This window comes from Sebastes umbrosus, chromosome 6 (genome assembly GCF_015220745.1).
Source record: "Sebastes umbrosus isolate fSebUmb1 chromosome 6, fSebUmb1.pri, whole genome shotgun sequence".
Classification (NCBI taxonomy): domain Eukaryota; kingdom Metazoa; phylum Chordata; class Actinopteri; order Perciformes; family Sebastidae; genus Sebastes; species Sebastes umbrosus.
In genome coordinates this window covers 30,865,011-30,887,136 of record NC_051274.1, presented here as the reverse complement: position 1 = coordinate 30,887,136, position 22,126 = coordinate 30,865,011, and the positions used below count along the sequence as shown (strand labels likewise).

General features: G+C 44.3%; 1 protein-coding gene and 1 long non-coding RNA gene across 6 annotated transcripts in view; one reads left to right on the top strand and one right to left on the bottom strand.

Moving 5' to 3' along the window:
* LOC119489918 overlaps window positions 1–1,300 on the top strand; it is a 29,404-nt gene extending 28,104 nt beyond the window's left edge. Inside the window, exon 3 of the long non-coding RNA XR_005207281.1 lies at window positions 858–1,300. This is a non-coding gene — a long non-coding RNA (uncharacterized LOC119489918). The remainder of the gene's footprint in view (window positions 1–857) is intronic.
* rerea (arginine-glutamic acid dipeptide (RE) repeats a) overlaps window positions 1–22,126 on the bottom strand; it is a 186,744-nt gene that overhangs the window by 52,718 nt on the left and 111,900 nt on the right. For 4 of the 5 annotated variants that reach the window (XM_037772956.1, XM_037772953.1, XM_037772955.1 and 1 more), the window contains 2 exons: window positions 6,477–6,582; window positions 2,450–2,546 (listed from right to left, as the gene is read on the bottom strand). In XM_037772956.1, the coding sequence (XP_037628884.1) occupies window positions 2,450–2,546; window positions 6,477–6,582 (203 nt within the window). Of the gene's footprint in view, window positions 1–2,449; window positions 2,547–6,476; window positions 6,583–13,608; window positions 13,966–22,126 lie in introns of those variants that run through there. The other variant, XM_037772957.1, reaches the window with a different exon arrangement.

Here is a 22,126-nt window from a genome sequence, read left to right as displayed (position 1 = left end):
GTGAGAGAGAGAAGACAGGCTTTATTAGACAAAAAACAGCGACATGACAAAGTGATGCCCTAGCAGGAGCAGACGTGGCCCTAATTAGGAGCTCTGGGGGTGTTCCGTCTATCGGAGGTGACACGTACAGCGGCAGGTATGTCGCGGCTGTCACTGCCTGCTGACTCTGCGGCGAGATGTCGGGCTACTGAACCCATAAACACCAGCTGAACATGTCGGTCCTGCTTCGCCTGCTGCAGCTGTAGGCGAGGGAGACAGACGCTGCACAGATCTGGACGGGAATTCAACCTGTGCGCCCCCCCCCTCCACTCCCTCAGCGATACGATTACCCCCCAACGAGCCGGGAGGACCGAGGCTCTGACCACATCTTGATACCATTTCCTGTTTCCAGCACCCTGGTGTCTGGCTCTATCTAAATAACAGATATCACAGGCTGCCTCGCAGAGAAACAGTATCTTCCTCCCCCTCTGAAAAGATTAAAGGGCGCTAAGGAGGGCCGTCTTCCGAGAGCTGCGGCATTACAGCATCCCGCTGGAATTCCCTCCCGTTTATCTAAAGCCTGGAAAATGAGTCGAATCAAAGGGGTGCTGTGTGGAGGAGAAGTTGCAGCTAATTTGCCCTGAAATCAGCGGTTTCTGGGAGACACGGCTTTGACTGGCCGCCGCCGTGGTGCGGCTCACAGATGGTTTTGGTTAAAGAAAAAGGGGAAGTGCGAGAGGTGGGAGCGGCGGTCAGACAGAAATGGATGAAGGAACACAGACTGAACACAGAACAAGAAAATGATTACGCCTGTATTCCTGTCTGACATCAAGCACAGAGAGAGTGAGAGCCATCAGTTTTACTCCAGAGGCTGACAGGTGTGTGTGTGTGTGTGTGTGTGTGTGTGTGTGTGTGTGCACGGCCATTTCAATCAGTGCTTTAATGTAAGACAGCTTGAGGTATTTATGACTATGCATCTTTACACATCTGGACTAATTCTGCAACACCTGCTCACAGCGCTACAGCATGTACAGTATATCATATTAAAATAACAGAACAATTGCTCTTTTAAAGTTTGTTCATGGACAGCTGACGGCAGTATTGTAGAACGATTTCTATTATGTTGCCACTGTTCAGAAAAATACAGAGACATTGTAGTAAAGAGGTCATTCTTCTGTCTCCTGAATCCAGATCACAGCAGCAAGTCAATGCGTTTTTAGTTATGGTAAATAGACTTGCACTTAAATAGCGCTTTTCTAGTCTTCCGACCACTCAGAGCACTTTACACTACGATCTAGTCTAAATATTCATTCACACACCGATGGCTATGCCTGATGAGCAATTTGGGGTTAAGTGTTTTGCTAAAGGACACATCGACATGTGACTGGAGCAGCCGGGGATCGAACCACCGACCTTCCGATTGGTGGAAGACCTGCTCTACACTCTGAGCCACAGCCACCCCATCCTGAAATCATATTCCTGAAATAAAGTCTGTGGTTAACACAAGCTGAAGAGATTTTAACGGTTTGTTCTACAATATAAAACACATCAGTAAATATTCCACTTGGGAATTTTGAAGCTTTTACGTGTCTTAAAAAAGGCGGTTGCTAAAAAGTGGCTAAATGAGACTGCTAAACGTCATCACGCTGTACAATAGTCCGCCTTATCTTAGTGGTGGCGATGTCAAGTCATGCGACTGTGGTGTGGTTTGTTTATAGCCTAACGTTAGCTTTTTACTTCTGGCGATTGCATTTGCACTTCAAACATCATAAAAGTGGTGTTCATTTGTGAAGATTATCTTGCTTAACAAAGTGTGTAAGTATCATAAACGTTTGTTTGCCACAGAGCTTATTTTCTGCTACAATCTAAAATCTAATGGAACAATCCCACTGGCTTTTAGTGGAGGAAACCAGGCGATGCTAACTTCCTGCTTGGCCTACAAAAATACGTCATCCCTGCAGCACTCTGTGGTGGTCTATCTATTAAAACACAGACGGTGTTTGTCATTAGTCTGTTTGAGTATGTAAGAACAGTATTTGCTTACAGGATGAATTGTTGGTAGGAAAGCACAAAACTGGTGACAGTAAAATATAATTTTTCTGAAATAGACTTATACTCATATGGATTACTTTAACCGAAACAAATTTCCAAACCTAAGTCACAGCAGAAGGTGCCACAAAAAGTGACAGAGTTTTTCATATGGTAACAAATATAAAACTTCAGTTAAATAAGGCATTTTAATGACCACAGAACTGAGATTGTTAACTGTTAACTCAAAACACCACAGATAACAGCATAGTGGTGTAATGGTTGGTGCTGTGAAGCTGTGATGTTATTGGATATTTAGGGCTGGACATGTGAGTGCTTCTATTTTCTACCGCTGCTAAGAGTATAAAGCCCCCCCTAGTCTTTGTGTGTGTGTGTGTATCTGTGTGCATGTAGATATATGTGTGTGTTAGTGTTTGTTTACCTGAGAGCAGCAGCGTGATAAGTGTCCACGTAGTCAGAGATGAAGAGTTCTCGACTCCTGACCACTGGGTCTGTGATGACCAGGTCCCGGCCGGAGTCTGCAGGAAGAACAACACAGTCGTACTGAATACATATTTATATAAAGACCACCAGACTCATTCATCTCTGACAAAGAACAGAGATAAAAGCAGCTTTGTTATTTGAACTCACTTAATGAAAATCATGAGCACAGTTCTGCGAAAGTAACAGTTGGCTCCGCGGAGGTCAGATTATGCCACATAATTCAATAAGGCCAATAAAGTGTGGTCCCCTGAGGAGAGGACATTATGTTCAGTTCTTAAGTGAGATGACCCTTTGGGGGGGGGGGGGAGGTTAAGATGCACCAGGAACGGCTGGCACTCGTCGTTGACAAATGACCCGAGTTGTGAATGCACTCCGGCCTCGTGACATTTATTCTAATAATCCTGAGTCCTGCTGCAAGGACACGCTGCAGATACAGGAGCACTGAAACAGCAACACACTGTGTAGGTGGTTCATAACCTCAACTAAAGAAAGGGAAAACAGCCTGTTTAGTTAGAACTGTGACTACATAAGCACTTGTTGTTTTATATATATTTATTAGGGCTGGATATCGGTAGCTATTGAATGAAATAATCATGAACCAAGTATCGAAACTTCTCCAGTCAAATGATACCTGATCAATGAGAAAATGGCTATTTTTTTTTTTTTCCCTCGCAGCCAATCGCCGCCAGCGTTCTTTGATTTAATGCAGCGTGTGATTGATCCGCTACCGCAGAAGCGACAACCCATACAGTCTGTGGTGTGGTGAAGTTGGCGCGGTGTATATGACGGAGTTGGCACCAAAACGTTAAAAAGTACGGCTATACTACACGTTCGTGGCGTCTGTTAAAAATATATGCAGTGGTGGCATTATATGCAACTGAATGCTTCCATTCACATGATGGGTATCCAATGAAGTAGAATAAAAAAGCTCCTCCATAAGGGGAACGGTAGCTAGCGAGAACCGCTAACTGACAACAGGTGTGTGTGTGAGTATTAACATTTTTCTCAATACTGAGTTTGAATAGAAGCATTCTTAAGAGCAATACACCTAAGACTATATGCCCCCAAACTGCAAGTATCTGTACATTAACAAACTGTTCATAACTAGAACACTTGGGACTGCACAATTGATAGAACATTAATTGTGATCACGATTTTGCCGTCCCACAATCGTCCGTGATCGACTGCGATATTGACGTTTAAAATAGAAAACTCTGCTGCATATCAAATCAAGCGCTTCTTTAATCCAGCCACCGGGGGGTGATCCAGATGTTTTTGGCATCACTTTTGGGGAGCTGCAGTCCAGAGTAGAAGAGTAATATACTGAATATTACTTCTTTTGCAAAATGCACTGAATTCAGGTGAAGAAGAACCTGATTTTAAGTCTTATTTTGATGCAAAGATTTGTTAATTAGCAGGAACGTAGCACAAAGTGAAGGTGAAAGCAGTGCTTTGGTGCTTTGGGTAAAAAGTTTTGGTACAATTTTATTTTGCTTCTAGGAGATGCATTGTGAATAGGGACTAGTCTTATTTTCATGCAAAGATTTCTACATTAGCAGGAATGTAGCACAACATGGAAGTGAAAGCAGCGCTCTGTTGATTTAATGTGTGTATTTAAAAGATTAAAAATCAATTAATAATCATGATAAATAACAGTGATCTCAATAATGATCAAAATAATTGTCATTTTGGCCGTAATCGTGCAGCCCAAGTACAACATCAAACACTTTTGGAACAATATTTTAAGTAAGACTCAAAGAAAGACTGCGAAAATATTAATAATGGATATAAGTAACCAATTATTTACATGTTGAGATGAAAGCTCCCTCAGTTTATATGTACAACCATGTGATGGCTTTATTAATTGAGAATTTGTTAAAAATCCAAAAGATATTGTTTAATTTAATATGAATAAATAACAGACACATATGACTCAGCATAGGCTATTTAAAAAACATCCAAATACATATTCATCAACTGATTATTCAAACTATTATTACACGTCAGTGTTGAATCAGATTTTCCTCCGTGACATTTCCTTCTTGTCGTCAGCATCTGATGTTCAGCTGCTAACAACACAGTGACGGTGCTTCTGTCCCTGTAGATGTGTATGTGTTAGAGCGTGATGAGTCCACTGACACTGATGGCGTTGAGAGTGTGTGTGTGTGTTTGTGTGTGTGTGTGTGTGTGTGTGCTCAAAGGCCACATGACACTGCGGGTTATTAACACTTGACAGTGCTGCTGTCTGGCTTGAAGGAGGAGGAGGAGTGTTACCGGGGGAACAGCGGCAGAGCCGCGGGATTGGCTCGGCTGCCTGGGACACCGTCTTCTGGTTTCTGTTTGAGATGCAATTCACTGCTCGCTCATATATCCCCCCGACGGTCTGGAGAGCTGAGGCAGGTGTGTGTGTGTGTGTGTGTGTGTGTGTGCTTGTGAAAGAGTGTTGTGTTACTGAGCGAGTCAGCATATTGACTTCAGAGACCGGGTCCAAAGCACACCGGAGCTCACGGATTTAAGGCAATCAACTTTATTACAGACTAACGTTTCCACGCCAACTGAACCGATCTGAGACTCACATCCTCTCATATTCTCTATAGATTGCTACGTAGAGAAGCTTCCTGGATCAGTGATCACTGTTGAACCATCAGGACTTAATGAAGAATTAAGTGTTTTTTATAGCCTAAACCAACTCGTTACTCAGCCATATTGCTTGGCACAGGCTATCTACTATTGTTATTAATGCAATAGGAGATGATATCAGTATCTATGGATGTTGTATATCCCTTAATTTATGTCTGTTTTATCTATTGATAATCTGTATGTAGCCCACTCTCCCACTGTAAACTGGAGCTCCTCATTAGGGAGAGGTATTTAGGATATTTAAAGGGGACATATCATGCTCATCTTCAGGTTCATACTTGTATTTTGGGTTTCTACTAGAACATGTTTACATGCTTTAATGTTCAAACAACACATTATTTTCCTTATACTGTCTGCCTGAATATACCAGTATTCCCCCTCTGTCTGAAAGGCTCCGTTTTAGCTCATTTCAAAGGAATGGCAACGGAATTGCGTTGCTAGGCAACAGCTTGGGTCCATGTTTACTTCCTGTCAGCTGATGTCATTCACATACACTGCAACAGGAAATAAACTGGGACACATTTAGAATGTTTACATTTAAAACTGTGAAACTGTAGAAATATTGTAGATTTGTGACATCACAAAGGGACAGAAATCCTAACGGGTTGTTTCAAACGCAGAGTTTCTGAATACGGGCTGTGTGTATTTATCTGTTGGTTGAGCGTTTTGATACTTTCACAGTATTTATATAGAACTTAAACCTGCTTTATAATATAAAAGACATAAAATCTCACTTTTTACAATATGGGACCTTTAAGATCGTTTTGATATTTGGATATATTTACCTTTAATGTTATTTGTTATTATTCTTACTAAATAATTTTTGATATATGTAAATGGATGTTGTCATTGAAACTGCTATTTATATATTTACTTCTACTGCTCTCTTTTTATTATCATTTATTACACGGCTTTGTTGAATACTCGATTCGGATGTATGATTGTTTACCCTGCCTACATGCAGCTTATTGTTCCCTCCCCATTTTTCCAGTTTATGCTGAATCATTTCCCAACTAGGGGAGGTTATTTAAGACGATGGGAGTCCCAGATCGGTTTGACGCAGTTGGCGTCGAAACGTTAGTCTTTAATAAAGTTGATTAAATCCGTGTGCTCCAGTGTGCTCTGGCCCTGGTTTCTGAAGTCTCTCCTGTTACAAGATCGCCCTACTCTGTGAGCACCGGACAGGCCTTCTATTCCTTGTGAAACGGTTGAAGCGCCTTTAACCTCCTTTCTTCACTAAGCATATTGACTTTCTCTCTCCGTGTGTGTGTACTGTAAATATGCACATGTGCGGATGTGTTGCAGCAAACAAAAGGCGCTCTCACCGTTCTCATTGTTGCGATCCTGCACCAGGTGCTGGTAGACGGAGTCGGGCACCTCTGACTGGCGGTAGTACCATTTCACATTCATCAGCAGATGGTCCCGTTTACTCTGAAACACACACAGAGAGAGAAAGAGAGCGAATGAGCAGGAGATAAAAAAAGAAGAAAAAAATCTAGGATAAACAGACATCATTTTTGTTTGATTACGACGTCACAAACTGGCCTCTTGGCAAACAGAGGCAGCGCTGTTTATGACTGGCGCAGGCTGATGCCAAAAAGCACAAAGAGAGACCAAGTCAATTAAAAAGGGATTGCAGAGCATTTAGAGCCTTAATAAAGTAAACAGTGGGATGGCCGTTGCTGGAGAGAGAGAGAGAGGGGAACCATGAGGGGAGATGGATGTTCAATCTCTGCTCCACTTAATGACGACACAATAATGATTTTAAGACACTATTAGGGCTTCTAAAAGTTCATGAACAGGCACTGTATCCCTTTACAGTGTTCTTTTAAGTGCTGCCACCCACTGGTTCTTTTGATAAAGTGCAAGCCAGCACAGCTTGTAATCCCTTCAATGACCAGCAAGTGGCAGCACTGAGGTGAGGAGAGCTGTTCCAGGGCCAGTCAATGAAAAAACACAAGAGGGAGGGGAAGAAAGAGGAGGAGGAGGAGGGGGAGGATGGAAGAAAATGGTAGAAACTGAGGCCAGCACTGAGGTGAGAGATGAAAAGGGCAAAATAGTGTTTTCATTTCATGTTATAAAATATTTATTGTGCCTTCACATAAGCCCAACTGACCGTCACAGTGGTTTGAAAGAACATTAGAGGGAGAGAGAGTGCCGGGGCTGGTGGGGGTGCTGGACTGCGACACAATCCCAGCCATTTTTATTACGCCGCACTAACCGACTGAGACACCTGCACCACCCGCGGAGTAAAAAGGAGGAATGGAAAAAACGAGGGTGAAAAAGTGTATGGTAATAATCTAAGACAGACAGTTTAACTTCCGCTCTTTTCCAGGCTCTTAACTGTAACTGTGTGTGTGCAGGAACATGAGGTCAGAGTAAAGATATTTAAAGCCTTTAGAGTACATTGTTCTGTTATGTCACTGGGGAGGAGGCTGAGCACAGGCAGCCAAGCAAATCATCACCTCCCTAAACCCTCAAAGCCCACCTCTGGTTTTCCCATTCTCTCCATTCCTTCCTCCTCTCATACTCCCTTCCCTTCCCTCCCTCCTCCTCCATCTTTCTCATTCCAACCCCTCCGCTCCGCCACCTCTCTCCTTTTTTTCTTCCTCGAGCAGGGGAGGAGAAATGACTGAGTAAGTGAGCCTGGACGTGTTAAACAGCAGCTGGCACGCAGTCAGTCAGCTGCATTTACTGCTCCGGATGATTGTGTGAGTATACACGCAACGACCGCACACACACACACACTTGTCTTGCGATTCAACAGACACTGATGGACTGAGACACCCCGAGCACGTCGACATACCGCGTGTGAAGAAATGTGTGCAGTGACGTCATGTCCCTCCCATCCCCTCCCAACCTCTCGTCTATCCAGTGTACAGACACGGTTGCCTTCTAGACTAACAGCAGAACGAGGAGTTATCCTGCTGCTTATACATAATTAATACGTTAAGGAGACTGCCAGTGTGCTACCTGAACATTTCATTTTCTGCCTCTGAAACCCCAAAATCAAAAAGCTGGAACATAGATGCAAACAGAGAAGCACAAGCAGGCGGAAAGACACACACACGCACGCACGCACGCACGCACGCACGCACGCACGCACGCACGCACACACACACACACACACACACACACACACACACACACACACACACACACACACAATCTATTAGGGGTGGGAAAAATTGACTCACCTATGTATCAAGATTTTGTTTTACAATTTTGAAATAGATTCTTTAATGCCAGAATCGATATATTTGCTTCATTTGAGTCTATGTGGAGGCAGAAGGAAGTTACGGCTTTTATTGTTGTAGTCTGAGTAACGTGACGTCATATCCGTTCCGTATCCGTCAACCAAAACAAACCACAGCGAGCCAAAACAAAAAAGTAGAAAACGTTGAAGGGTCTGCGTGAATAAGACCTGCACCCTCACATGTTAAATCCAGCGTGGTAAACACTACACATCCAGTAAAGAATGGAAACACTTTGGGTTTCACACATTGCAGGAAAAGCAGAGCTAGACATCATGGCTAAGGCTGCATGCTAACTCTGTCATGGACAGGAACCGTTATCGTAAAGCGGTAACGTGCAGGGTCAAGCCGGCCGTCACTCTCATCTCCGTGGTCAAATCTGACATTTATGTTGAATGCATTCAAACGGCATTCAAACTTCCCCGATGGAGCTGACCATGGATGGATAAAGAGAACGGAGCTGACGGGAGAACTAGAGATGACCTTGGAGAAGTTAGAGGAAGTACACACGTGTGACTACGTCCAGTTTTCAAACTAAGGTGTTAACAAAGGGAACTGTATATGCAAAATACATAAATAAGATTGATTGGATTATATTCACCAGAAGTATAAAACATGTCCCTTATAAATTAAAAAGAAAATACCACTAATTTATGAAGGAAATGTCTTTATTCTTTTATTTTTGGGTTGCTGGAATTTTTTTTATAAATAATGCCTGATAATATATTTGACTTCAGGACATCACGGACTACATACATGCTGAAAATCACACATTTTTACTGTATTAATTTAGATATTTTCCAAAGAAAAAGACTCTAGAGGTGTATGATTCAGCTATTCCACATGGTCTAGTGTTAAAAAAGTTGACAAAAATTGCAATAAATCAGAATATCCAATCGCAACACATATTGAATCGGCACCCAGGTATCGTGATAGTATCGTATCAGGAGATAGCTGACTCGTCCCAGACCTACTATTCATGCATTATATTAAACCAATCGTCTCTAGCTGTCGCTCTCCTGAAGCAGATTGCTGTTTAGAAGCTCACAGCGGCGTCGAGCCCTCTCAGGCAAGAAGAGACCGAGAGTGCAACATATGGAGCACGTAGTGGGAGTGAAGCATAGCTTTCAATTATCACGACTCTATAAACATGCGGGGAGGAAAAATGAGTAGATAACACCAGGAGAAAATGACGGGGGATGACAGACAGCTCAGAGTCGCCGTACCAACTACTAGCTGTATTGTCTGGGTGCTTTTTTTTTTTTTTTTTTTTCCTAAGCCCCGCCATAGAAAATAACAGAGAGGACATATAAGAGGGAACCACAATGCTGAATTGATTAGAGACATTCCACGCTGCCTGCAGAGAGCTGCACAATGTCGGCCATCTTTGTCTGTCCTGCCAGAGGCTAAACATGGCCCTGCCCTCCCCTCCTCCTGGGCCCTAAACCCTGGGAATGCGTCTCGCTGTGGAGAGGCCAAAAGACTTACTAACCCACTAGTGAGGGGAAGAAATGAAACAAGAGGAGGAAAAAAAAAGATAAAGTGCAAGGAAGCAGAGCAAAGAAGATAGAGGAGGAGGAGAGAGAGAAAGGGGGGGTGGATTAAGGTAGGAGGAGCAAGACCTTCTCATTTCCTCAGACTTAAAATTACAACTATCCTCCTCCTGCTTTGCTGAACCCCCCAGGGTACAAGGCTGCCCCTTTATTCACTGAGCAGATATAAATCTGAGAGTCATGCTTAGGGGCCGAGCACAATGCCATCCCCCTCCTCCCTCCAGTGGCTCAGCCTGGCCTGTGGCATTCTGGGGCACACTCATCACACGGGGGCTGGATTAGAGGAGGGCGCTCAAAGAGGTTATATATACTGGGAAATATTACCAGATCTTAAAGTGTATTTATTTCTTGGCAAGCTTGTGCAATCATGTTTTTATCATCTTAGAAAAAATACAAACTATCTTATTTTTAAAAAGACCATTTTACACGCCTTCATCTCACCACGCCTGGATTACTGTCATCTATTTTTGTTATATAGGCTATTTATCTTTTATTGACAATATGCCAGTGTTTGAGTGCATTAGCTGTTAAAGTAAGACTTATGACCAATGAGACATTGTGGAATGTAAACATTTTTCAAAATAAAAGAAAACAAGTTATTTATCTGAAAAACGTACCGATCCACGACCCCAAAACTGAGGTACCGTTACACCCCTAGCTCCCAGTAGGTTTTAGATTTAACTGATCACTTATAATGATCGTCATGGTCTCTCTCCCTGCTATATCTATGACCAAGGGTCTGGCTCTGTGCGGACATCCGCGTACCGGCAAAGTGGCAGCGTAGCAATCTACTAGGCATGTGTGGAACTCATCCTCCAAGCGGATATATGTATTAACAGACCTATTACGCATACGGGGTGTCCGCAGCTGTCTGTGTACGCGTCCGTTCGGGAGTATAATTTCGGCTTAAAGGGGACAGTGCGTTTGCATTCAGGCAACGAGACTCTGGAACAATCTGTCTGAGGAAATCAGGTCGGCTGATTCAGTGATCTCCTTTTAGTCTCTTTTTAAAACACACTTTTACCGGAGAGGATTTCCTGATTTTACTTACGTTTTAATTTCTGTTGAACGGTTTTATTTCCCATTCTTCCTGTTTTCTACACTATATTGTTTTTTATTTACCATACAATACGATATTATCACAATACTTAAGTCACGATACGATCTTATTGCGATTTTAAACATTTTGCTGAGTAATGTGATATATTGTGATTTATTACCTTTTTTTAACCACAAATTATCTGTTTTATCTAATAAGATACAGTTTTCACTCTGTTCATCAGAGTCTTCATTCACATATCTTGAGGTCAGAGGTCAAGAGACTCCTTTTAAAATGGCCATGCCAGTTTTTTTGGCATTAATTTGGAGTGCTATTTAGCGTTCTTCCCACAAGCTAACATGACATGGTTAATACCAATCCATTCCTTAGCTTTTTGTAGTTTTAGAGCCGGCCACAACCTCTGAAAGACAGAATAGTGTTGGATTGTTAAGAAGTTAATAGTTTATACAATAAAAGATCAATACTTGACGTCCTTCGATACAATCACGGTACTATATTGTATTACTTTTCCCCCACCCCTATTTTATACCATTATTTTAATTTGTTAACTGGGTGATTTATGACTTGTCTGTTTTATTTTGCTGCCTTTGTGAAGCCCTTTGTATCGTGGAATTTTTTTAATAAATGAACATTATTATAGAATGAATCGAAAATATATCACTATTAATAATAAAAAAACAAATCAATGCATTCATCACTGTCCTAAAAGCAGCCAACACAAGCCGGGCATTGTGTTGAGTCGGTTAATTCTCCCTCTCTGACTAGCTAAAGGTGGCTGGCCCCTTGGATCCATAATGGCTGTGCAGTTTTCTTTGTGTGGCTGCATGTGTGTGTAGTCAACTCTGGAGCTGGGGCCCCTGTGTACGACCACACCACCACAAAGACTGGAGGAGAGGGTGAAGGGGGGGGGGGGATCCAGAGGGTAGGCTCTCCTTTTACAAGAACAGGCTTTAAATGTGAAAAGCTGTGTTCGGCGTACAAGTAAAAAGATGTGGGATTAATTCCATGTTTTCAATTTAAGAGAGTGTGAAATCAATACGGTGCTTTTCATTTCAAAACCAATGACAACACTAATGCTGTTTGGGAGAGTGCACGGCGGTAGCAGCGAGCCCAGACTTTCCCCCCCTCCACATCTGCTCACGGTGGCCTTTTTACAACACGGTCACTGCTTTGCAGCCGAGCTGAGCTGTGACAAAACCGAGAGAACGTTGTTACAACCTGTAACCCCTCAAACCTAACGCCGCTATTCGTCCTCCTTCTCCGCGTCTGCACACTGTAACACTAGAGCTTTTTCTTTAAACAAAACCAGACCCTCCCGCTCCCACACGACAGGCCCCCGAGTGCACCTCGTTAACAGGAAACCTCTGTTTATTTTCTCTGCTTTTCAAACACTCTCTTCTTCCTCTGCTAACCCCGTTAGTGACCCGCTCTCCCCTCGCCGGTGACATCAGCAGCCGAGATCTATGACTTCCTTCAGCCAGAAGTAAAGGAAGGAAAGACACAAAGGAGACAGCGGAGAGCGAGGAAGGGAGGGAGGAAGGGGAGGGAGGGAGGGAGGTCAAACAGACAAGAGCAGCAGCAGCTCGGTGTTAGCGAGGAATGTCAAGCAGTTGAGCTAGCCTAGCAGGCTGCTGAGCTAACGGCTCAGTTAGCTAACGCTCCCCGGGGGCAGGGGTTGGCTCGAGCGTGGTGGATCAGGGGCTGGTCGCGGCGTGACATTGACAGGCAGAGAGGCTCAAAATGGCACGGAGAGGCGGATTGTTGGGAGTGTTCGCCTCGCTGGCCGCAAGGGGAGAGTAAGCACAAGCAAAGAACAAAAGGCTGATTGTGGCGTTTGGAGGCAGAGATGGGATCTGGGAGGACTAATCTGCTGCTCCCAACATGATAAGATTAGAGACGGGGAGGCAGGAAGAGCTGGCTGGGAAGATCGCACACATACGCATAAACACACAAAAGATGATGGATCTGATTGGAAGGGTTTTCCACTTCCTCATTTTCCTCCTTTCTCTCCCGTATTTTCTCCCACTCTCTCCGAGACAGAGATATCTGCCAGCACACCAGCACTCAATAAGCACTTCCATCTGGACGACACACACTAAAACTGCATGTGTGTGTGTGTGTGAACGTACACCGGCGAGGTACAAGAGATCTGCTGTGCAATCTACGACATCTCACTGACTGACAAAAGAGGTTGTTAAAAAGAAATGCCAGCATGCTGTGCGAGCAAACACACACACATACAAGCCAATGCACTCTCACACACACATACACAAATAACAGGCTTTCAGGATAAGCACCACTATTCTTCTCCCAACCCTGCAGTAGAGCGGGGCAGGCTGGGACTCTGTGTCAGAGGTAAGAAAAAGCACCTCTAAATCAGGCTGTCAGCGCCGGCAGCAGCAGCAGGATTCCACTCTGCAATCCTCCTCTCTCCTTATGGGCTTCGCCGTGAGCACTTGGGCTACTTGGGAGGAAAGGAAGGATAACCTGCCCCTCAAGCCTCCTTCGCTCAGGCACACATATAATAAACGCTAAACAAATGCTGATTACAATGTTTGCGAGGAGGAAACTGTGCGTGCAGGCTGGTTACCCCGCCTGGCAACAAGAACAAATGGAGAGAAGTGTGGGAGGCAGATGGGGGGGGGAGGGAGAGGAGATGAGGTGAGTCCCAGCTGTGCTGGCGGTGGCGATGGCGATGGCGGTGGCGGTGCTGGCGAGACCTTTTTGCACCGTGCCTGCACAGGGGCGTCTCTCTCTCTCTCTCTCTGCCTCTCTTTGGCCTGACCTGTTTGGATATTAAATCGGCGCCCTCTGCTTTGAACACGCTGGGCCCATCTGTCAGCCCGGCTCCATATTGGATTGGATGAGCATTAGCCGTTTCAAAGTGGGCAGATTTGCTCTTGTTGCTCTTTGTGTGTGCGCCTTTGAACATGAGCGCCCACGCCTGCCTTAAATTTATACCCTTCCCTTTCAAGGAATTAAGCAGACACGCATAAAATCACTTTACGACAGACTCACTACTAGTCTGAGAAGTGAAGCCAATGCTGAAGTGTCTTAAACCTGCATTCTTTCTAACGGCCAGCAGGGGGCGACTCCTCAGGTTGCAAAAAAAGAAGACTGATTGTATAGAAGTCTATGAGAAGATGAGCCTGCTTCACAATGATTTATTACCTCAGGAAACATTGTAAACATGAGTTTATGATCTCAATCGCTAGTTTCAAGTCTATTTCAATACAGCATGATGTTCATTTAATAAATTATGGTCCCATTTAGAGTCAGATAGACCATAAAGCAGGGGATGCTTTAGGGCGGGGCTACCTTGTGATTGACAGGTCGCTGCCACCCTTTCACAGTGTGTTTTTCAGTACATAGAAGTTAATTATAACATTTTGGTCACCTAAAAATGTCTTATAGAGTGACACATTTTTGTAGTCCAATAGGAAGTTAGCATCGCCCTGGTTCCCTCGACAAAAAGCCAATGGGATTTTTCCATTGTGTTTTGGATTATTGCAGAGAATAAGCTCTGAAGTAAACTAACGTTCATGGTAGTTCCACATTTTGTTCAGCAAGATAATCTTCACATATGAACACCACTTTTATGATTTTTGAATGCTATCACCAGGAGTGAAAAGTTAACGTTAGGCTATAAACGAACCACACCGCAGTCAGCCTCCTGTCATCCATGAAAAAGAAGGAGAGACGGCAAGAAGACAGAAAAAGAGGAGAGGGGTCGAGTCACGTGGAACTAACAGATGATGCTAATTAAGTCTTGAGGGCCACTGCTGGTGGATCATACTGCCAACCACAGGCACACTTTACACACTGGAGAGTCACAAGCACCACACATGACTGTTACATCTGAGGTCCAGCACTGTGTTTCACCCCACGCCGATAACAAGCAGGGCTAATTGCACCAGTCTTAGCTTCATGTCTCCTTTATTTCAACAGTGTCCCAGTGGGAGCGAGTAAATTAATGGCAGAAATAATAAGAAAGATGTATGATGTCGACCTCCTTCTAGACGGTGAGTGGCGGTGAGAGTCGAGAACGCCAGCCTTCGCTCCATAAAACAGCCCGGCTGCGTCCAACTTAAATATTTGTCTTTGCCTCCGACACACTTTCTGCTGCGCGGCGGTTTGAAGCCAAGAAATTAAAGACAATTCAAGTGATGGTACGGAGAGAGCAGCACCGTGAAAGGCAAAAAAGGAGAGAGAGGATATTAAAAAAAATACATCCGCTAATGATGATCATTATCTGCAGACCACAGACACGGAGCACCGGGGACCTGACAACTTGTGTTCAGCGATTTAGGCTACACACAAATACACAGACAGAAATCCTTGCAGCACTAGCAGGGGTATAGACTAGAATGCAGATCCAAAGTGAGACTTCAAACGTAGGCTGCGCGAGGACAGATGGAGGCTGTTAGGAGAGCTCATATCTGGGTGTTCAGATCATAATACTGACTTTATTTCCCAAGCCCTCCCTCTCAGCCAGACGTACAGTTATAGCCTGCCAGAAAACAATGTCATTTCTGCCTTCAGTCTTTCATTTAGCCCGCTTCAAAGCCGTCTCGCTTTGATACCTGGCTTCCTGTGTGTGTCAGTGTGTTTGCCTGTGTGTGTGTGTGTGTGTGTGTTTGCGTGAAGCCTGGGATGTTCTCTTGAGAGCAGCAGACTTGTCTGGTCTCAAGGTAATACCCATGAGTCAGGATTCAGAGTAAGACACACACACACGGAAAACACTGAGGAATGCAGGCGTTTTTTTTTTTGGACGACACAGGATTCCTTTGTGTTGTGCAGAGTGTTTAAACGGCTCGGTGTTTTGCTTGGAAGGCCTGTGATCCATTGTGTTAGCTTTGCCTTGTTAGCGTAGCCCGGTGAGCTAATGAGACATCTTACTAATACTGACTGGACTGACTGCTGTGGAGAAACTGCTCACTGAGAGGGGTGTGCAGAAGGGATATGAATATTAGGCTTTGTGTGTGTGTGTGTGGATGTCATATTGGACGTCTGCCCAGCCAGCTAATCCAAATCCTGCTTGTGTGTATATATGTGTATGTGTGTGTGTGTACGACTACCAGTGGCATCCTCCTGAGCAGGGCATGGCAGAGAAGGAGCTGTGGGCTGATTGAGCGCTTTAATGGAAGACAGGAAGTGAGAAGGCTTGCTTAAGCCGATGCTAATCGATTCACACACACATACACGTTTAACTGTCTGGCTAAAGCGTAGGTTAATGCAGCAGTAAGAAGTGTGCAAAAAGCAAATAAGATGTGGGTAGGATGTGTGTGTGAAGGGTGGTCAGAACGATACGATATTATCACGATACCTAAGTCACGATGTGATCTTATTGCGATTTGAAACATTTTGCGATATGCTGAGTATTGCGATTAGGGCTGCCAATCGATTAAAATATTTCATCGTAAATTAATCACATTTTTTATCTGTTAAAAATGTACTTTAAAGGGAGATTTGTCAAATATTTAATTCTCTTATCAACATGGAAGTGGGCAAATATGCTGCTTTATGCAAATGTATGTATATATTTATTATTGGAAATCAATTAACAACACAAAACAATGACAAATATTGTCCAGAAACCTTTTTTCAACTGCAAATCATGCAGTTTGTCAACATGTGTTTTATCTAATAAGATTCAGTTTTCACTCTGTTCATCTCAGAGTTTTCATTCACATATCTAAAGGTCAGAGGTCAAGGGACCCCTTTGAAAATGGCCATGCCAGTTTTTCCTCGCCAAAATTTGGTGTAAATTTGGAGCGTTATTTCGCGTTCTTCCCAAAAAGCTAGTATGACATGGTTGATACCAAAGGATTCCTTAGGAAGGGTCCCTCTAGCTTTAAGACTGAACCCGCTACAACCGCTGAAAGACAGAATAGCGGCAGTCGGATTGTTAAGAGGTTAATAGTTTATAATAAAAGGTCGATACTTGACATCTGTGCATCGATGCAATATTATAAAATATCGTAATACTATGCTGTTATCGATTTTTTCCCCAACCCTGATGGACAGGTTGTGTGTGTGTGTAGTACAACTCGGTCGACAACTCACTGGGGAGTCAGAAAGGTGTTGTGTGTGTGTGTGTGTGTGTGTGTGTGTGTGTGTGTGTGTGCGGATGTGTGCCACTTCAAAGACTGATGGGGGTGTGTGTGCTTTGAGAAGGATGATGGCGGGTTGGTAAAAAGAAGTGTGTGTGCGTGTGTGTTTCTGTGAATGCTTTGGAGGTCTTCTCTGTGTAAGAGCAGCTGTCAGGCCCTGAGAAGTGTGTCTATGGGGAGTGTGTGTGTGTGTGTGTGTGTGTGTGTGTGAGTGACATAGATACAGAGAAATCAAGAGGCTTCTTGTGTGTGTGTTGCTCTGTACGGTCAGCACACATCGATACACAGCTAATAGGAATATTTATGATCCTTCTAACACACGCCAAAGCTCATTTCCGCATACATACACACACACACACACACACACACACACACACACACAAATACATGCAACCGTTTCTGTGTAACACACACCCAGGAGAGAGAGAGAGAGAGGAGTGGCGACACTCAGCCGGAGATGGAGGCAAATAAGCCGAGAAGAAGAACACAAGCATGCAAAAACAGATCTTAACGCTGCGTGTGAAAACCGGACGGACGGCATTGCGGACGGCTTTGAAGGGCTCAACCAGTTGCGATTGTGTTGTTTTATCTGGCAACAGCTTCTGAAGATACCCATCTCTCTCTTGTCTGCGCCTGAAGGTGACCTTGCCTGCCTGTCTTGTCAGTCAGTCTCCGGCGATGACACCGGGCCCTATCAGCGATACATCATGTAAGCTGTGTATCAGCCAGATGCCGCGCTATAGCCGAGCGGTGGGTGGTCCGACGTCGGGAGCGCTTTTGCTTTGTACAATATGCAAATAATCACCGATGCAAATTAGCTACCGATATCAGGGTGGATGCAAATGCAGTAGGTAGGATATCAGATGTGTTTGTGTGTTAGACAAAAGATTTAAAGAAGTTACAGGCCTTGCAGATACAGTTGCAAAATAAAAAGGCAGCAACTGTAGTGTGAACGCTGGGGAAGAATGTGATTATAACACGTGTGCACACATATTCACACACACACTCACGCACACACTCACTCACAGAGGCCAGAAGCTTTGAGCAGCCTCCTGCTGTGCTGCAACAAGAGATGTATTGTAGACAACACAGCTGCAATAACAAGGCTGGCCCAGTGCTAGAAGGAGTTGAGCTGCATGACTCTCAGTCTAGACCAGCAGTAACAGCCGCCATATTGTTAACAGGAGTTTTCTGAGAGACACATTTCAGTCCATTTGAAACGGGTTTAATTCGACCTGAGAATGAATTTTCTTAACGTCTTGCTTCCTTAATTCATCACAAAACCAGATCTGGTTTCAGTGAGGAAGTCCAAAGGCGTTCTTTTTTTTTAAAACAGATGGTAAAGGTTGTATGTGTTCACGTCTCTGTGATTGTATCATTGATTGAATTTCTTTTTATGTATTCCTCCTACGCAATTAACTCACCACTAGAGGCTTCACAGTTTCCAGAGCATAGTGTGTGGTAGAAAAGGTAGAAAGAGATAATGAGGAAATGTAAATTAATAAAATAATCTGAATTAAAACAACAACAACAATGCAAGCAAACCACTGTGTTTTTAATTAGATGTAACTGATTAATGTTCTGAAACTAGACATGAGTGGTGGTAAGAGCGAGATAAAAGGGTGTGGGAAGGTATGAATTATTGAAGGAGAAGTAATACAGAAACAATGAAACGCCGTTCACACCCTGTTCTGTGTTAACTGAGCAGGCATGCTGTGACCACAACTGCCATTGTCAAGTGGAAAAAAATACACCTTTAACCGCTTTTGCCGTTACACATTCTGTCTAGACTTCAAGAACCGGCTGATGTCCTCCATAATGTAATAGGATGCATTATATTCTTGCATCATTACTTCCTTCACAGGTTCAGGCTGTTTTCATACACTCTACCTATGAAAAGTAATGCACTGTAATTAGTATATATCCAACAAAATCAATTAGTATGTAATCCATGTAATTGTGAACCAGGAAGTATAAAGAGCTCAAACGCTGCATAGAGAGGAGATCGGGGTGGGTCAAAAAAAATTTCGCCCAGGAGACCGATGTTCGTGTTCCGTGTGACACCAGAAGTCAATGTTGATTTCTTTGTCACGTAACTTCTGTACTTAGGTTACACCACTTGCGAAGTTATTTTTAACCCAAACCATGATCTTTTCCTTAACCTAAAGCTGGGAACACACCAACCCGACATCAAAGAACAAGCGGCGACGAAGGCCGACCGTTGAGTCGCCTCACGTCGCCTTTGTCTTGGCCAAAAAGTTGCACTTGAACACACTGCAAAGACGACAGCCAACGGCCAGTTAGCACGTACGTTGTGCGCCTGCGTGAGAGGAAATAACTTTCCACACCAGCATGCGGCGGTAGTCTGTATTAGTTATTCAAAAAGGGAAACCACAAAAGGGATTCAACATGCTGAATCGGCCGAAAAAACTCCAGAGCGACAGAAGCTCACAGCGACCCCAAACTGTCGGACGGCCGACCGTCGGCTTGTTGTGTCAGGGCCTTAATTAAGTAATTTTGTTGGCTAAACCTGACCAAGTTGTTTCCTGTGAAGATGGAAGTTTATTTTGAAAAGACACTTTACTTTGAAATTGACACGTGCATCGCTAGACATCTGTATGGAAAACACACAAAAAACAAGAGATAACTTTCATACAAGCCGTTGTATGAGGATACGTTGACAGGTTGAACGTAGCAGAGTGAAGATGGGAACGAAAAACGGATCCATGAATAACCTTTCCTGTCTAAAATTCTGCATTTTTGGTTTTGTTACAAAAACAGTATTGATTTTAATTAATAGTTTACATGCAACGATTAACTCAGTCAATACTTTATTACATTGGCACTGAGATGCGTCCTCTCAGAGTATGTGTCCTCTCAAAGTAGTGCTATGATGGTGGATGTTACAGTTACTGTGACAAATGCACTCAGATTTACTCAGATTTTATGCACATGGCGGTGTTCTTTATACTGACAGTTTTCCTAAAATTAGATTTAAGAAATTGCATAAATCGCCTCACTGACAGTATCGCAATAAATTTAATCCCCTGTATCATAATACGTATCGTATCACCAGATTGTTGCCGATAAACAGCCCTGATGACGATGTACCAAGTGAACATTCAGCTGACAAAATATTGGATGAACGAGCGACTATCTAAGAATAGCGGAAAATGGATTCCCTGCTAATTAAAACTGCAGCAATGTCTCTGCTGCTGTGTGACTGTAACACAATAAAACGCACATGGTTTAGTGAACGATTGCCCGCTAATGCAGAACATGGGAAACACATTGGTGTCATGATGAGCGTGGTGTGTCAAACATATTGGTTATCGTTCACACACTCGTTCACACGTACAGACAAGAGCGCCCACCGAGAGAGGGAGAGAGAGAGAGAGAGAGACAAAGAGGTTGAACAACACACCAACATCTCTACTCGCTGCAACCGAGGCACATCAAAGCCTTCTCCGCCCATTTATCTGTGTGTGTGCCTGTAAATCAAAAGGCATACTTTGAACACATACGCAGAGGCTCAGACTGCGTTTGCTTTGTGCAGCAGCAGCAGCAGCAGCAGCATCCAGGGCTGGGCAGGGGAGGTAAAGGATTTTGCTGTAGACGGGGGAATTACTTGCCTCGGCTCACTCTGTCAGGGAGGAGAGGGGGATGACTGTTTACCCGCAGTGAGTGAGAGAAAGGAAGAAAAGACAAGAGAGGTCACTGCTGTGCTTTCTTCTCTGCAAGTCACCTTTTTCGCTTCACTTTCACCCCTCACTTGCCCCCCGCCGCCATCGCTGAAAGGTGACACGTCTACCTCTGTCTTTAAAAACTGTCTGTTAGATAAGAGGAGGTCAATGTAATTAGCTGTAACAGCATGTTCAGGGTGAGATATACAGGAATAAACGCACAAACACACTCAGAAGAGGAGAGGAAAACCAATGTATACACCCACACGTAAAGATGATCTGTGCGTCCCAGTGCGACCATATGGTTTGGCGGGGACTTCCTCCCCACCGCAGAGGAAGTGTCCGTTTACAGTGCACAGTTCAGTTGTCCGCCATCACATCCTGTCTCCCAGCTCTAAACGGCTCAGCCCAGTCGCGGCTTTGAAGTTAAATCAAGCAGAAAGGAGACACGGCTCACCATACCATGCAATCAGCATCAGCGTGAGATCTGGTGCTGCGCACGCAACCTCGGCGGCGGCATAAAGACAGAGAGCTTTATGTAGCTGTAGCTTGTGTCTGCTTCCAGCACCGTTTTGTTGGCAGATTCTCGCCTTTCCTGCTTTTTTTTTATCATCGTGGCGGTGTGTGATTGACATCCACCTGTCCTTGGGTGGAGGGTGATTAGGTGTTCTTAACAGCTGGCCCTTTGTAGCAGAGTGGATGCTTGTAATAGATTGTGCGCGGAGAGTGATATGATAGGCTGATGATGGAATGATCCAGCTGACATTGACTAACAGTCTGCGGGGATACAACGGGGCGGGGTTATTGATGACTCTCTTAAACAGCGGGTATCATTGCCATGGCAGCCCATACATTATCGGCCGCGTGGGCCACGCCCCGCCGTCGCCGGGCCCGGACCAATGGGCAGGCGGCTGCCGAGCAAACAATCCTCCGGCAGCAGTGCTGGAATGGTTGAGGCAGAGAATGCTAAAATGTGCCACTTCATCTGGTGATTGACACAAAGCCTCTTGTTTACCGGCGCCATGGAGATTTGCATCTTTTTACCATTGCCCCTCCCTCTCCTCTTCTCTTCTCTCATTCTCCTCTGCGTCCCCCCCGCTTCCCACAATCCTCTCTGTTTGTGGCGGCGCTGCATGAAGTGGATATTACCCCACCCTGCTGCTATGATATTGATCAGCCTCCTCCCTCCCTCTCCTCCTTTCTCTCTCCTCTCTTCATAGCTCGCTGCATTGATTCCACCTCTCTCCCTCTGAGCCCGCCAGCTAGGAGTGATTACATACGCTGCTCACACACACAGTGATGCACACACACA